Source organism: Centruroides vittatus, unplaced genomic scaffold (assembly GCF_030686945.1).
Source record: "Centruroides vittatus isolate TY-2023 unplaced genomic scaffold, ASM3068694v2 contig_926, whole genome shotgun sequence".
NCBI lineage: Eukaryota > Metazoa > Arthropoda > Arachnida > Scorpiones > Buthidae > Centruroides > Centruroides vittatus.
The window spans coordinates 2,465,262-2,483,751 of record NW_027122612.1 but is presented as its reverse complement, the minus strand read 5'-3'; the positions used below and the strand labels follow the sequence as shown (position 1 = coordinate 2,483,751).

General features: G+C 31.4%; 1 protein-coding gene and 1 non-coding gene across 2 annotated transcripts in view; both read right to left on the bottom strand.

Annotated features, from left to right (window-relative positions):
* The window catches only part of LOC136984649 (uncharacterized), a 44,351-nt gene extending 28,526 nt beyond the window's left edge, over positions 1-15,825 (bottom strand). Inside the window, exon 1 of the mRNA XM_067281719.1 lies at positions 15,646-15,825. Coding sequence (XP_067137820.1) covers positions 15,646-15,673 — 28 coding nt within the window. The 5' untranslated portion in view covers positions 15,674-15,825. The remainder of the gene's footprint in view (positions 1-15,645) is intronic.
* On the bottom strand, positions 4,851-4,924 carry TRNAT-AGU (transfer RNA threonine (anticodon AGU)). Its single transcript has one exon. It is a non-coding gene; the product is annotated as a tRNA-Thr (tRNA).
* Positions 15,826-18,490: the final 2,665 nt, after the last annotated feature.

Here is an 18,490-nt window from a genome sequence, read left to right as displayed (position 1 = left end):
AATGTGCTCCTCTTATTATTTACATCAATGATGAAATCGTTATTATCACTATATTGATATATCCAGGTCCACCCAATTAATAACGTAATTGTTTGATAAAAATTAATCTTAACTTATTTATTTCACTTTCATACATTCCGAAGAGAACGTGAATAAATTAGGATTTGGTGTAAAATAATTAAAACAAACTTTTTGATTTTTAACTTTTTTCGCTATGTGGATTCTATAAAGTCTTTGTAATCATACCCATCTTTTGTTTTGCTCTGGAAAACTCGGATCGAATCCAGGTTCTCTAGAACTGCAGGCTGTGTTAGACTTGGCGCTTATCGGAAAGATTAGTAAAAAGGCAGTTGGACTAGCGTAACCGGTTATGTAACAAAGGAATGAAGAGTGCACAAAGATTACACACAGTCTTGACTCACGGAAGGTCAGCGCTGGAAAGGGGAGAGTGAAATGAGGTCACCTTCCCCGAGGGGTCAACAACGCCACCAACCTTTTATTACGTCAGAAGAACATCTACAAAACATCGCGATCGTTGATTCCAACAGGCTGTTGTTTTGATCGAAGGTGAAGACGAACAAAGCCTTTACGCATTCTTAGATTTTATCTTTTTCTGATACTGAAAATAGTTATAGAATAGAGGTTAAATCGTAATTAACTGTAAGAAAAAAATTTATATACGTATACAGACGTACCTCAGGTTACGTACATAATGCATATTATCAAGTAGTGGTATTGTGAGTTGCCATTTCCCATAAATTTACATGCATTTTATTTTAATTCGTACATATCTGTTACGTTTAATTTTAAATAAATACATATAACATCAATAAACAAATAAAACACAACTAAAACCGTGGATGTAACTTACATATATGTACTTTTCAGCAGATTAAGGTAGCTTTGCTTATTTATAGAAGACACAGTTACATACGGATTTTATTTCGATGGCGATTTAAAAACTCCTGCGTTTTTTGTTCGGTCGTGGGTTCGCGCCTCGCCGGACGGGCTGGCACGTAGAGCTTTTCGGGTTTTCTTTTTAAAAAGACATCCCGAAAGGATCCCCCTAGGCAGATAGCCTAAGTGTTGAGTTCCACAAATGAACCAAACAAATGAATCAATTCTGCGATTTTGGGTTTCAATTAGCTGTTTAATATCTGCCACATCAATTTCTAAATTCAGGCTCCTCCGTAGTTGAAAAATTTGGGAATACTATAGATTACCACCTATGGAATTTCGAAACTTTGAGTATATATCTGAACTGAGGAGACAGAGACGAGTTCAACGATACCCTACCTTTGGACCAGAAACGAAAAATAAAAAAGTTATACTTTTTTCGGCGATCGCTCGATGATGGGAGTCGCGTCACTCTCTCCGCTAAGCATATCGCGTGTTTAACAGGCAGTCCGGCAAGTCTGCCATACATACCTTAAACAGAGGCACATGTTGATCCACGAGCACACAGATCGTCTGCAGTTGGAGTTAAATCCTTTTCACAGACCCTCGTGCTCCTCGACGTCGGGCCCACGGCCCCTCAGCCGCCGACACGCTCGCTATCGCTCGCGATCGGCTAGTACTACGCGCCGCTATCGCGGCTTGTCCAACAAACCTAACCTATCCCTCCGGGAGATGACCGTAGTCTGACTTTAAGTAAACATACTGGTTCGATCGAAGGGAAGACGAACAAAGCCTTTACGCATTCTTAGATTTTATTTTTTTCTGATACTGAAAATAGTTATAGAATAGAGGTTAAATCGTAATTAACTATAAGAAAAAAATTTATATACGTATACAGACGTACCTCAGGTTACGTACATAATGCATATTATCAAATAGTGGTATTGTGAGTTGCCATTTCCCATAAATTTACAGTTGCAGACTTTACCGCAAGATGGCGGTACTAGCAACTACGGTGCAGTCTGCATGATAGCATTAAAAAAGTATGATAACTTAAAAAGTATGATGACTTTCTTATTTTTTGTTTCCGGTCCAAAAGTATGATACCGTTGAACTCGTCTCGGTCCCCTGAGTTCAAATAAGCACTCAAAGTCCTGAAATTCCATAGGTGGTAATCTATAGTACAGCCAAAAAGGTGATTAGTTATCATCTACATTACATTTTATAAATTTCGAGATTTGTGCATACATTGTCCCCTTTTCTTACATTGTGTAAAATCAACTGTTATTCAAAAGTAATGAATTAATGACGATTTAACAAATTTCTTAAAACACAGACATATTTGGTTTTAACCGGATAATTGACGCCAAATCCGGACAGGTGGCAACATTGGAATGGACGAAATGTCGTTATCGGTGGAGATAGATTAGTGGAATCGTGAAAGAACTACATACATACTTACTTTATCTTACTTTAATTTACTACAAAAATTAGCGAAAAAATTAAAGAAATATACAGAAAAAAAACATTTACCTCTACACTAAAGTGAACTTGACATGAACAAACCAGTATGTTTACTTAAAAAATCGAAAATGACAAATTTATTTAAAAATAAAATCCAAAACAATTTTTTTTCTATGCAAAAGAAAGACAGAAGAAAAAAATCGTGAAAACTGCATATGTCTAAGATGTATAGTTCTCAAGAAATATTTTTTCTAAACCGTTAACGCTAACCCGGCAGAAAATTCTGCCAGTGAGATGCAGGGAAGGGAAGCTGCCGACAGAAAATTCTACCAGTTGAAACGCAATGATTAACGACTTTAATCCTTCTACAGTTATATCCGATGCCTTGAAGCTTCCGCTTTCAAATCCTCCTATTGGAGCAGATTCGAATGTATCTTTTGTTTTCGGATGTGTTTTCAATGCCTCGATAATCTCATTCATAGTGCTGTTGAAATTCACTAAAAGTATGAAACACGTGATGTTAATGTAACATTTATTTAATGGAAAATTCGTTTTTATATATTGGACAATTTTCAAACATGAAAATAATTTACTTGAAATTTTAAATAACAAAATTGAAAGTATTCCTGTATAATAAGGAATTATTTTTTACTTTAAAGAAATGTCATAAAGAATATTTTGATGCGTTGTATAATATTAATAGAATTTACTTACTTGATGTAACTGACAGCAAATTAAAACAATTATAGTCTTCATATTTGAAATTAGTTATGTTCAAATCATTCATTCCTAAAAATACATTATTAAAATAAATTATATATTGAACTTTTTATGAAATAATAATTTAAATTATTTTTTGTAATTTTTTAAAAATGTTTTATAAAAGATTAGAAAGAAACAAAAATTTTAATAAGTAATTTAAATTAAACTTGATTTTTATTTTTCTATATAGTTTTTTGACAAACGACGTATAATCGAGAACGACGTAACTCGAAACGACCTAACTCGAGGTATACCTGTATTTAATAATTCTATTCGAGTCCTTGCTATCCTACATTTATTTATTCTTTATGTCAACCTCTAACTCATCATCCTGTAATCACCACTAACTCATTATCTACCTGTAAATATAATCCTAAATATTAATTTTTTTTATCCCTATGCCCTTAATGTTTTATCTTTTTCTTTCTATATTCTCTATATGGACCTTGTTTATAAATAGGACTTATTATACTGGTGTAGTTTCTGATTAGCAAAGAGAGGCAATCTTAGTGAAAAGTCAAAACAAAATATCATGTGAAAATAAAGATATTTGTACTTGCCTGCATAATGTAGTAGTGTTTTGTCCTGTACATCATACTTTTCCTGGTAGCAATAGAATCGTGCCGGTTATGTATCTAATTCCGTTTGGGAAAAAATTTCTGAATTGAAATAACATGACTTCCGGTACAAATTGCAAGTTTGTGTATAGTTAATCTGGTTTGATGTCTTTTATGATTTCCATATCTGGTCTCGACTTTCATCTTTCTAACTGTATTCTCGAGATTAAAGAAGGACAAGGACGGACGACAGTGAGAATTTATAGGTCTACAATTTTTTTGAAATTGCAGCTCAACAATTTTTCTATAAATGCAATATTTACGAGAACATTTTCATTTACAGATGGAATGTTATGGAGAGCATGTAATGTATTACCGCTAGTATAACTGTGAAATCTGCTGAAATCTTATTTCTGAAACAATCTTCTCTGTCTTAGTAAGAAGTATCTGTTTTACCTAACCCATGCCTGTCTTTTTACTATTTAAAGAGCCAATAAATTTTCTAACTCGAAATGATAGAAAGCAAAGTTTCGTTTGATGTATTATTTAGTGAGAGTAACTTCTTAAATCGATTTACGTAGCGCGACGTAGCTAAAAATAAATAAATAGAACAGTTCTCCGAGACCAACTTACCAATCTATCCGAAATTAGAACAAATCATTTCTTCAAACTGTGGAAATTTATTCTTTCTATTCTGCATAATGAGGCGTATTCCCTGCCACGCTTTACGATAAAGGTGAAATCCTTCCGATCATTCGGGCAATCTGATCATTCGTTATTGCGACAAGTCTTCCCGTTCGTGCAATTTGTCCATTGCTTTTTTTTTCTATTTCGAACACTTCTGTGTGCAAACAGCTGCAAAATGATACGTATTTTTGATACGCATAAGTTCATTTGTGAAATCTCTGTTAAACTCCGCTCAGGGTAAAATAAAGAAAATATACAACATCAGTCTGTATTATTCCTGTAATTTCAGAAAGCGCCTAGAAACATGTAATTGAAACTTGAGCCAGCATATATCCATCTTAATTTAAAATGAAAAGTTGCGATGTTTCAAACATTTGATTTAAAAAACAAATAAAATTACTGGGCAAAAGTTAGGATTCTTTGTGTAGAGCGGATTTACCAACAAGCGCAGCAAACAGAAAAAAGAATACAAAAACGTTTACTAGGCACCGGTGAGATTCGAACTCACGATCTCCTGTTTACTAGACAGGCGCTTTAACCAACTAAGCCACGGCGCCCTTTTGGTTGAAGTTTTAATCTTTTTGTATTAGTCACATATAAAACATCGTGTTTATCAAGTTTTTCAATTATCTATTACTGTTATTGTTCCGTTCTAAATTTATTCAAAAACATTTCCCAGTATTCTGATATATAAGAATTATACTTTTCTAGAAAACAAATAAAAATCATCGAAAAATTTTATTTTACGTTTTAGCTACAATGAAGTATTTAAAATGCACTTAACATTGAACACATGTTTTCTTCTAATATATATCCTTCAGTATTAAAGTAGACATAATTTGTTTTCCTCCATAATTTGTAGTACTTATTGTTTATAAATTTATGACATAACATAGCGACTGTTTCGAAAAATGTTATAAATTATGCTTTTTAGTCAATGTTCACTAATTCAGATGAATTCAACATTTCAACGACTCATTGAACGAGGCCTTCGATAAGTGCAAAATGTTTTTCCTCAGCGTAAGTGAAGTCATTTGACATGTCAATCATTTCTACCTGTGCTCCCATTGGTTTAAAATGGGTTGCGCCGTTGTACAATTTTTTGGGGGGTGATAGGAATGATTCAGGAGGGATTTTGTTGAGCTTTAACCTGAAAAAAACGTATTTCAACATTTAGCAAAACATTTCTTCGTTTAAATAACGTTAATAAATATGAAAATTAGCTAAATTAGAACTGAAAAAATTTATTTGTTTTAAAAAAGACAGAAATTACATATGAATAATGACCTTTAATACTTCAAGTTAAAAAACACTGAGATTTCGGAGGTTTCAGGGATTTTCTATACTTACCTCCGAATTTCTGCCAAGTAGGTTACTGGTTCTGCAGAGTTTTAGGAGCCTTCATGTGGCCTTGTATAGAAAACTAGGGGTAAGAGAATGAGAACAAAATGACGCGATTCATTTGAAAAGAGTCACTTAACTCAACAGACTATTGTTTAAATTTATTGAAACTAAAATGGGAGGCATCCCGCCCAAATTTAACAAAACACAAATTTAAAAAACAACAAAAAAAGAAAACATAGCGTTTCAAATCATCCAGACTGACTACAGTTGGTTGGTTTGGCATTTTTGGCACAAGTAGTGTTGCCACTTTTTCAAACTCGCTGACCCGGACGGCAAGTCAGGTTTGTTCGAACAAAAGTTCCTGACGCATGCGCAATGCCATTTTACAATGCGAAGAATAACGTGCATGCCGGTTCTAAATCAGTTACAGTTAGGGACTAGGGACTTACGTAGGAGTAACGTAAGTAACCTAAATTAGGAAAGAAAGAACAGCCAACTCAGTTCTATACAAGACGTGTACAGGCGTACAAGCAAATAAAAAAAATCGACAGGAGGTATGTTGCGCACCACACGTCGGCGTAAACAGAGTAACATGGCGGAACGGCAGATGAGTTTCAGTCAGTGTGAGGTCTTTCGCTGTTAAAATAGTGTAAATTTACAAGAACTTTGTTTCATCGTAATTTCACAATTTCTACGAAATTCCCGGACAAAATTAATAGTTGACCCGGACAGTGAGTCAATTCCCAGACTGTCCGGGTGAAAACCGGACGGGTGGTGATACTAGGCACAAGGGCCGCATAGGCCAAGCCGCACCACGTCAAATGGTTAATTTGTCTAACTTAATATATATCTATATATATAAAAACGAATGTATGTCTGTGTGTGTGTGTGTGTGTGTGTGTTTGTCCTTCATGCATTGCCACACCATTTATCCGATTGCCATGAAACTTTGGGAAGTTGTTTAATACATTCCCGCGAAGGTTTGTCGCATATGTGAAGATCACCATTTCCCCCTTTCAAAAATATATTTATATATGGATTAAGGCTTTTATGTCCCAACAGATGGCGCTAACTTCCGACGACCTAAGTTTGCTTTTCTGTGAAGCATTATGCTTTTCTGTGAGAATGGACCTAAGCAGATCATTTTCTACCTACCTATATAAATAAAATACAACGTTTGTTTGTTCCTACCGATTCCTTTGAAATTTTGACACAACGTTGCATTCGAATATGCACGTGTTTTTATATAATAAACATGTCGAAATACGCCCTACGGGGGGGAGATGGATGGGATTAAGCCTTACCGTGAAGAACTCGGCTTCTGTTTATACTATTTTACATGCGGTTTTTTGCGTTTTTAATTTCGTTTTAATAGGTGACGTCAACAGAATATACACTAAAAAGGGATTTTTCGATATTCCCCAGTGGGGAAAGGGACAGGATTAAGGCTTACCGTGAAGAACTCGGCTTCTATTTATACTATTTTACATGCGGTTTTTTGCGTTTTTAATTTCGTTTCAATAAGTGACGTCAACAGAATATACACTACAAAGGGATTTTTTGAAATTCCCCCCACGGGGAAAGTGTTACACATTTATAATAGATACATTTTGAGCCACAACAACGCGTGGCCGGGTCAGCTTGTATATAATATAAAATAACAACAAAGAACAATATCAAGTATATACAAAAGTAAAAATAAACAAAACGAAGAGATATATATAAGTAAAAAATAAATATATAAACAGATCTGTTTATAAATATTAGTGACTTTCAGAAAGTCCAGTAGCTTGTCAAGATTTGACCTCTGGCCCAAAGTCTCTGTCAGACTTGCATTTCCAAAATACAGTACTGTCTACGCCTCCTCTCGAAGGTAGAGCAATCGCACAGTATGTGTTTTACGCTTAGAGAACAGTTGCAGTACTGACATACTAGCTGGTCATCACTCTTCAAAAGATATTGGTGAATCAGCTGAGTATGCCCAATTCTCAAACGGGTAAAGATAACCTCAGATCTCCTTTCATGCACTATATTGTGAGTCCAATTTTCTATCAGTGGTTTGATCTCGTGTAGTTTATTGTGGACTTGTGCGTTCCACTTGTCTTGCCATCTCTCTGCTAGTCATTTTTTTTAACGACAAGCTTCAAATCGCTTCCTTCAATACACATTGCATGCTGTAAAGGACTTACTGACTTTGCAGCTGCATCGGCTTGTTCATTTCCTCTTAGATCCATCAGTGAAAATAGGAATTAAATTCCTCTGACGGTGTTCAATTTCTGCAAAGTGCTGTCTATACACGTAATCTGGAGTCGATTCCTTAGGAAAGTGCTTTAAGCTAAGGTCTGCTTTTATCACAGGAGTTCACCAAGGTGATATACGACTGACTGATGGTTTTACTGCCAGAGAGGAGTGTCAGAACCGAGTCCAGAGAATGGTTGTTGTCTATTACTTGCTGTATGCGCCCTGTCATGCTTGCTACCAGAGTCGCACACAGACCACCTTCTCGGAGTTTCTCTCACCTACGATGGACGATGTTCCACAACTCCTCCGGAAAAGATGCTTTTATTGGATTTCTGGAAATCTCGGCTCATAGACTTTCAATGAGATTCGAATCCGCTCCCCTCCCTGGCCACTTCACCACTGAGAGCTGATGTTGGTTAATTGTTGCTGATGTTTGTTGTTTGATAATTGTTTAAAGATAGCAAATTTACATCATTTACAACATTAATTAAAATTGAATTCAAGAAGCATTAGTAATTTGAATAATTTTATTAGTTAATATTTACTTAAGACATGAAAGTTGCATATTTATATGCTTAACTAACAAAATTGACGATAGTTATTGTACAGAAACACAGATTATATGATTTACAACGATACACGCTTCACTAAAAATAAAAACTGAAATGAAGATTCTAAGCTATAGTGTGTAGTAATTTATTCATGCAATCAAATAAATAAGCTTATTATTATACATTCTAGGAACAAATTGTCAAGGCTCGTCTTTTTACATTGTAGTTCCCAAGAATTCTAAAATTAAATTAAAATAATTTAATTATTGATAATTGATCATTAATAATAAATATTAAATTTTATATTCACACGTACCTTGTAGTTTTTAATAAAAGAATTATCACATTCATTAGGACTTTTTGGTCGTGGCTAAAGATAAAAAGAAAAGATTTATTTTATTTCCTATACGGACAGCTTAATTAATGATATTTAAAAAAAATACTTACTTTGATTCCATTTAAAACTTCTTTTTGAAATGTTAGACGATATTGAGACGTCTGATGAAAAATAATTGTGTGAAATTTAACTACAGACATTTTAAATAAAAATATTTGAAACAAAAGTTTTTACCTCTCGGATATACGAATTGATAAGGATGGAGCATTCCGAATCAAGTTTTCCAAGACATAAAAATAATATCTAAAGGAAGAGAGAAAAAAAATTTAAATCATTTGGATTCAAGGCTTGTGTTTATAGTTAATTTGAATTATAAATTTTTTTGGTTTTTTGGTAGGAGGAGAGATAGAATAGAACATCAGATATACAGTGGGCGATCGGTTAACGAACATAATCCGTTCCAAGACTTCGTTGGTTAATGTTACCTATGGTTCCAAGATGGCGGCTTGTCTGATTCCAGCAAGGAAACAGTGGGGACTCACGTTCTAACCTAACCTAACCTATTCTAATAACTTTGTTGGTAATAATTATAGTAATTTATTAGAATAGGTTAGGTCAGGTTAGAACGTGCGTCCCCACTATTTCCCTTCTTCTATTTGCTGGAATCAGAGACGAGCCGCCATCTTGGAACCATAGGTAACATTAACCACTTGTTCGTATCCGAATTGTTCGTTAACCGATTATCAATTTATGGGAATTTGATTAATTCATTCTGGAGACCCCCAAAAATAAAAAAATATATACTTTCTTACTACGTTTATTTATATGTAATAATAAAAATACATATATACAAATTCTTGCATTTTTATTAGTCATGTGTTTTTCTGTTTATTTGGAGTTAAAGAATCTGTCTAATGTCGATTGCTTTCTCTCTTCTTCAGGATTTTCAGAAGTAATTAATAGCATTGTAATTGTAGAGATCTCCAAGCCTATTAACCTCAACCTGGTTTGTATGCCATTTTAAGAACGTTTATCTGACATCTCCCACTTCTTCAAAAGATCTTTAATTAATAGGCATCAATCCTCCTTTAATTATCGGCATTAATTTTCCTTTTCAGAATAAAACATATCTCGCCGAGTTTCTTGGTGGTCTTCATTTGAGAGTTCTTGGCGTTCTTCTGCTGTCAGATCCGTTTCAGGTTCCATTATGAGCTATTCAATGTTCTTTATTTCTTAGATGTAATTTTTGTTACTCCTTTAGTTGCTTGAGTCTTCTTGATTATATAGTACCTTTCTTAGATAAGATTGAACTGCGCCCTACTGTAGATTTGTTGAAGCCATACTGCCCAGCAACCTCAGACATCTTCTGCCCACTCTCTACCTTTGCTATTATACTCTCACCTTTCGAAAATAAAAACCGACGCAAAACTTAACGAGTGCCAGCCCGATAGTTTCGCGAATACTATAAAGGAATTGTTTCCGTCAGAAAAATAGAAGGCTGGAATTACAAGGGAGTATTTCAAATTTCGAGGAATACTATCTGATCAGTATATATCGGATTGAGCGTCGATGTTGACGTCCCCCGTTCTCCGAAGAGGTTAGAATTGTTGCCTGAAGACAAGGAAAAATCAATCAGTATATGTTATTTCCGTTGCTTCTTTTTATGTTTGTTCAGTGAAGTGTTCGTTGTCCGATCATAAAAATCTATCGCGGAAGTGTTCGTTATCCGATTTGTTTGTTAACCGATCGGTTCGTTAACCGATCACCCACTGTATTTTAATCTTTGAACATTTATGAACATTAATCTTTTATAATGAACATAATTAAGTTAACTTCATTTAGTTTCGAAAGTATTTTAACCAGAAACACTTGCTTTTACATTAATTTTACATACAATAAACAAATTATGTAATTATAACGTTACTTATAAAAATTTGTTGCCTCAGGCACATGTCTACTTTACCCATTCAAAACCGCTTCTGTATTATAATGTTACATAATATTCACATAAGTTTAAACCTATTTTTTACATTTTTGTATTCCTTATCCTATTTATATTGGCCCGTTCCATTGACATTTATTCTTTCCTGTGATAAGCAAAATAGAAGTCAAGCAATCATATTGTCGATTAAATAAATCAAAACAAAATTAATGTGCTGAAGACAGACAATATCTTAAATTAAATTATGACTGAAGTAAAAACAGTAATAAATGGTTTGACCAATGTCAAACCAATTCATTTCTTAATCTCAATAATCTTCATGAGATTATTGAGATTAAAAAAATGAATAAAATCATAAAACATTGGATATAGACTTGTACTCAAAATTGAATCTCCACCTATGGCTGTTTCTCTATAAATACGTACAAATTTTATAACGCTAAAGAGAGATTGAGTGTTCACGTCGACTTAAAATGCACATGTAAAAGAAAAAATTGAAAAAATTGTATGTTTTAACCTTTGGATATTATACTCACTGAACGAAATGCTATACCTATAAATGTAAGATTATTTAGTTAAAACAGGTAAAAATACAGCGAACTTGTAATTAAGAAAAGTAGAAAATAAACGTTAAGTTTCACCTCCGCGTGTAGATAATTCAAGCCATCCAAATATTTTCTATTGTTAACTGCAACGTACAATTCACGGCCGAATGTGAAATGGTAATCGGCAAAAAATGTTAAATTTTGCGTAAAATGAACAAAATGTATATATTCGGCACCACCGAAAACAGCTAGAAACATACTTTGTGCTCGTTAGTACCTTTGTATTAACGAGCCTTTGTAATAATTTTTTCTTTTATAGTAAGTTATAGCGTTGCCATTTTTTTCTTTTTATAACAATATCGATGCTTACAATGACTTGATTAGACTCTTTACTACATTCTTAAGAATTTTTCTGATGTAAAATGTTTCTCGCATTTTATCATATACGTATATTACTGTAATACTACTTATTTAAATGTAATATTTAATTTTTTTGAGAAACATTTAAAAAGTTTATTTATTTTCCGTAATCGTAAACATATTCAAATTTAAAAAATATTCTATTATTTATTTCATTATAAAGGATATAAAAAGATAACTTACCTTAGAAATACGCGCGATAAAACAATCATGGAAACTCTGATAAAAAGAAAGTTTTACGTGTAGTTAGTTAATATTTATCATTTAATTTTATTGTTTTTGTCTGAAAATTAATATAAATTATACATGAAATATTATATCATCGAAGACTAAATGTAACTCATAAACTTATAAGTTTATTTATTTATGTTTAATATAATTATTAATTAAAACTGTTTTCAAATGTATTTTATACAATTTACATTTACGAAAAATTAAATTAAAATATTCCTTCTCGGAATTTTAATAAATTTTAACTACATTATGTACAGTATATTTCTATATGTAGTTATTTATTTATTTACAGAAAAATTATTAAATAATTATTACAACTATTCGAAAATATTTTATTTTATAAAATTACTATTAGCAATCAATTAATAATTTCATATGAAATGTACTTTTTATTGTATATATAACTTACAATGGACCAAACAGTCAGACTGTCATTTAATGTTTTTACGCAACACTCTTTAGCTACTTCATTATACTAAAAATAATAAAATATAAATGAAAAAGAATATTTTTTATTATTAAAACATTATATTGACAATTTTTTTATAAGTTATAAATTATAAGCCAAATTTTTTCATTAAAAACTCAATAATAAATCCAAGGAAAGTAGTTAAACAAGTTTAATTAGATTTAAATGTTTAGTGGTATGAACAAATACGCAACTCTAATGATTGAAAGATATCATTAAATCAGCTGCCAAAATATATTTAACTAATGTACTTACTTAATTAAATTGATATAGACTTTAAAATATATTTTGATAATCATGTACTAGTGAATGAGATAAGATCTTGGCCTCTTACAAATATGGAGCTTCAATTTTTCCAGAAAACCAAGAAACTATGAATAACACCACGGAAATAAAATTACCTCCTTTATCAAATAAAATACTTATATTTCCGTATCATACTTTTATATAAAAGACAATATTTTAGGACCTATCGTCAGAGTCTAAGTCAAATGGACCGGCCGGCTACTCCTCTCAACCTACTGATTATATATAATGCAAGCGTCATTACGAATATTTATAAACGAAGTAAAAATTAGAGATGAAGAGTCACGATATTAACAGATCATTCATAAAAATATAATAATGTAAATATCCAATCCAATTAAAATACTTAAAGTAGTATGTTAGAGTAACAATAGATTTAATAAACATTAAAATTATTGTTGATTTTTATTTTATTTGTATACTTCAAATTTGGCAATGTCTCGAAGACAATATATGCCACCCCCGCTACAACAATACTAATAAAACTAACAAAACATATAAAAACTCGCGAAACAATAGATGTTATTAAGAATAAAGCATTTTTTACGTTTTCTCTGTTATATATAACGGAGGGAAAGTATGGCGATCGGTGAAAAAGATGAGTCCAAGATTTTTACACTTTTGGACTTGTGTGGACGTGGACCTTGCAACGTCGGTATATGCAAAAAATTCGGGGACCTTTCTATTTGTATGGATATTTGTTGATGTTTGTGAAGAACACGATTTTCTTCACCCTGTTTGAAATTTAATAAATCCTGTGCTTTTTGTCGAAAATTTCTGAAATTTCGAAGGCAGGATTTTGTATTAGAGGGAATTTTAAATTTTGGCAATTGAAGGTCAAAGGGTGGAGGGAGGTTTAAATGTTGCCGGAAAAGTGAACCAACTCGTTTCTGGATTCTTTACAAATAGCCTTAAATTAGGAAAAAAAAAAAAAAAAAAAAAATAGTTTATATTTAACTTTAATGGCGGTTTTCTGATGACGAAAGAAAAGCGATCTAAACATTAAGGCATTACATTAAGGCAGCAATATGACATACAGTATAAATGTAAGATGGCGATATGGAATTAAACGAAGGGATATGAATGTAACTATAGTAAAATGGAAGTATGCCGTTAAAATATTTGTAGATAGAAATGCAATAAAATTATGCAATACTGTTATAAAAAAAAACATGTAGCAACGAGTTGCATAACTTTCCCGGCTTTTATGAAATTTTATTCTAAAAATAAATTTGTATTATTAATTAATCAAAATAAATAACTAAAATTCTATGCGGCGCTATCTGTTATTAGACTGTGTTAAAAAACTTTATATATTCTTAATTATTATAAAATAGTAAAAGACTCAATTTTGAGTGTAGAATTGAGTATTATAAAAACACTGTAAATGCTAAAAATGAGAAAAATCTTCAATATGTTCGGCCTCTCGCGAGATATGACCATTCTCTATCTCTTTACCCCGTTCACCCACCTTTCACAACCAAAATTTAATAGCACACGACATTTATTTATGCCGTTCATTTTTACGTTTTTGGGTTCAAACGGTCTCAAAACGTGAATATTTGCAAAAAACTCGGTGGTGAAATTTGAGACTTTCACTCTATTCATTGTGTATGGATAACAGCCGGAAAAGTAAAAGTGAATAAAAAGTTTTTAAAATGTTATAAAAAAATTATAGGAAAGTTATAGATGCGAATTTCTAACTTCATTGCTCAATTTCAAATTTCCTATACTGTTTAGTATTATTTAAATTAAATTTACATAAATAAATACAAATGTAATTTATACAAAATATAATCAATAATACTGGCAACGAAAAATACAGAGATAAGTGTACTTCCATTTTGCATCGGATTAACTTATGTCTAATGTTCTTTATGGAACATGTATATAAAGACGACATCTTATCTTATATTAAATTTATTAAATATAAAATATTAATATATAAAAGTTAGGAATTTTATAAAATCTCACCCTTTCTTTCGTGAAATTCGGATAAATAAAAAGACATGTAAAATAGTCTTGTAGACATGCCTTGTTATCAACTGTAATAACATAAATTTGTTTTATAAACAACAAAAAACTTATTTATTACTATTGTACAAAATAAAAATGTTAAGAAACTAAATAAGTTTAGGAGATTTTTCTAAATTAGTTAATTAATGTAATGTTAAATGAAAGTTTACATTATAAAAATGTACTCATTTATATACGTTTCCATCGTATTCACATTTATATGATGTACCATAGTAATTAGACTAATGAACTTTAATAATGAAAGTTTTAAAATTTAAGTAATTAAATAATTAAGAATAAATCTTAGTTATTTCGGAGGAAAAATCGAATATTTCTTAAATTAAGTTATATTAGAAACGAGCAATTATTTATTGTGACATCGTCATAATAAATAATTTTTGCAATTATGCTCGACTGCAATTTTTAATCTTATTTTCTCGTAATAATAATTAAAATTAAACAGCAATGAACCTGTTGTCTTTAAGGAGTTTTTCGCTTTTCCAATTAGAAAAACTCTAATTGATATCATTTTATTACTTCATATAACAAAGACTTACTTAAAAGCATCAAGAATAAATTGTTATTACAGTACATATATCATAAAATTTTGATAAGTTTAATTAATTAAAATAATCTCATTATTAATAATTACAAACGTATTTTATGCTAGAACTATAATATAAAATAGTTATTCATATATTAATTCATTTATGTTATTAGCATATACATTTATTTATAATATATTTAATAAATTATTATTATAAAAATAACATTTCTTTAAATAGTGTTAAATTATTTAAATTCTTATATTCGTATTCATTTGAAAAAATGTTATATACTTGCAATTATATACGATACTGCAACTGATATAAACGATAACAATACGCAGAAAGTATTTCATGATTGTTTTCGATTGTGGATAATTTTATATTTAAGAAAATGCTCAAGTGAAATTAGTTTTGTAAAATTTGTTTATACTTATAGAATATTTTTCAATATTAAATTTCGTTATTGATGAAGATACGGCATATCTTTCGTGATAATTTGAAGAGAAATATGTTCAACTGAAACAATAGATTTAATAGTTTTTCTTTAAAATTTGAATGTAAAATTACATATAAAAAAATTTCGAAATAATTTATTTTGTGTAATACTGATGTACTGTAGAATTTAATAACATTTGAAATTATTGCAGAAAAACTCGAATAGAAAAAATATAAATTCGCTACTCTTAAATATTGTGATATTGAAAATGATGGGCTCGTCTTATTATTTACATCAATGATCAGGGCCGGATTTGAGGCGATTGGAGCGATTGGTGCCAATCGGGCCCCGCGCTTGAAGGGGCCCCGCATCACGTCAAAATTTATATATTTAAAAATAGTACATGTTACAAAAATAAATATCTAGGTATATTATTATTAAAAATAAAACAACATATTTTAATATGTAAATTAACAGTTAATTAATTTTGTTATTTAAAGTTTGAGAGGCTCCGCAAAAAAAAAAAAAAATTCAATCGGGCCTCGCATCTATTGGATCCGGCGCTTTCAATGATGAAGTCGCTATTATATTGACATATCCGGGCCAATTAATAAAGTAATTGTTTGTTAAAAATTAGTCATAACTTACTCATTTGACTTTGACACATACGGTAATATGAATAAATTAGGTTTTGGTATAAAATAATTAAAATAGGCGTTCTTTTTTATTTTTAACTTTTTTCGCTATGTGAATACTAAAAAGTCTTTGTAATCATACCCATCTTCGGTTTTGCTCTGGAAAACTCGGATCGAATCCTGGTTCTCTAGAACTGCAGGTTGTTTTGATCGAAGGTAAAGACGAAAAAACCCTTTTCGCACTTTTAGATTTTATTATTATTTTTTTGATACCGAAAATAGATATAGAATAGAGATTAAATTGTAATTAACTACAAGAGAAAAATTTATATATGTATACAGGCGTACCTCAGGTTACGTACAGTACATAATGCATATTATTAAATAGTGGTATTGTGAGTTGCCATTTCCCATAAATTTACATGCATTTTATTTTAATTCGTACATATATATTAAATCCTTACCCTCATAATTATGCTTTTTGCAGTTTTATAATAGTTAAAAATAGAATATTTTTAAAATAAAATATGATAACAGATGGCGCTCTCAACTGTAGCCGAGAAAGTTAAGCATTTCGTTGATGGATTTTTTTTTTTTTTTTTTTAAATTAATTCAGTCTTTAGTTTCCAATGTTTTGATTAGTGTTGAATCGGGAGTTGTATCGTTGTCTATGTCTTCATCGCTAATTCTTAGAATGTTTTCTTCACGCAATATCTCCATCTATTCTGCGTTGTTGGATTCAATTAGCTGATCAATATCTGCCTCATCAATTTCTAAATTCAGTCCTCCTCCCCAGTTGAAAAACTTCATTAATTATCATATCAGAACTTTCAATATCATCTATACGAACGCAAAAAACCGGACAGGTAGCAACATGAAATGAACGAACCGTCATTATCGGTGGATATAGATTAGTGGTGTCTTAAAAGGGGTACAAATACAGTAGAGACTCGTTAATCGGAACTCCGGTAATCGGAATCGCCGGTAATCGGAACGATTTTCAGTCGGACTGTGTCGTGCTGAATCGAACGTTTTTGATAGTAGATTTACTTCTAAAGTGTAATTTTCATGTTTTTATATTCTTCAATATATTTATTTTGTTTGTACAAAATGCAGAAATAATTTTTAACGATACGATAGCCTCGATTATTATTATAAAATTTTCGTTAGGCTTAAAATCGACGAAAATTCAACACGAAGCGACACGCAACGGAGAAAAATTTGAACATCGGACAGGTTAATATATTTATTCGTACATAATCGGTAATCGGAACAAATCACTAATCTGAACAACCCCAGTCCCCAATTGATTCCGATTTTCGGCTCTCTACTGTATATGACGGTCGTATGTGCAGTTTGTTTTATCGTGAGATGGTCGTAATCCGGAGTACGCCTGTATATTTATCTAATTTAACTTTCTTCTACCTATTCTGTTAGAAGAAATATATGCGACAATAGTTTATATGGAGATTTAGACTTATGAAAGGCTGCAGGCATGCGTGTACTTGGGAGATTTCTTATATATAATATAACGCTTGTTTCATACAATTGTTGTGTCGTACAACACCGGATTAGGCCAGAATGTCTACAACCGTATGTACAGTACAGGGCGGTTATTATTAAAGTTGTCCTACTCAGACCTGTGTAGAGCTCGTTCTCGTAAACGTATTTTGATGAAACTTGGTATATATGTTATATGGACCATGGGAAAAAGGAAAATGCAAAAAAGTATATTTAGTTCGAATTTTTACCACTAGGTGAAAAAATGGCGCATGAAGAACAAAAACACAAAATGGAAACACGCAAAAGCTTTTTATACACAGCATTTGTTCAATATACAATCTATTTGCACGAGTCACGTGTTCAAAACGCCTTACAGCATTATAAGTGGTTTTGAACATGTAATTGAACACATTAAAACGTCGAGAAATAAAACATAATTCAGGAGTTTTTCTATACGTATGGATATTAGTGTGTTGGAGGAAACGATTTTGTTCATTTTTTTGAAGCATAATAGCTGCTGTACTTCATGTCGAGAATTTCTGAAATTTTGCAAGGAAGCTTGGGTATTAGCGTTATTAAATTTTAATGATTTAGGT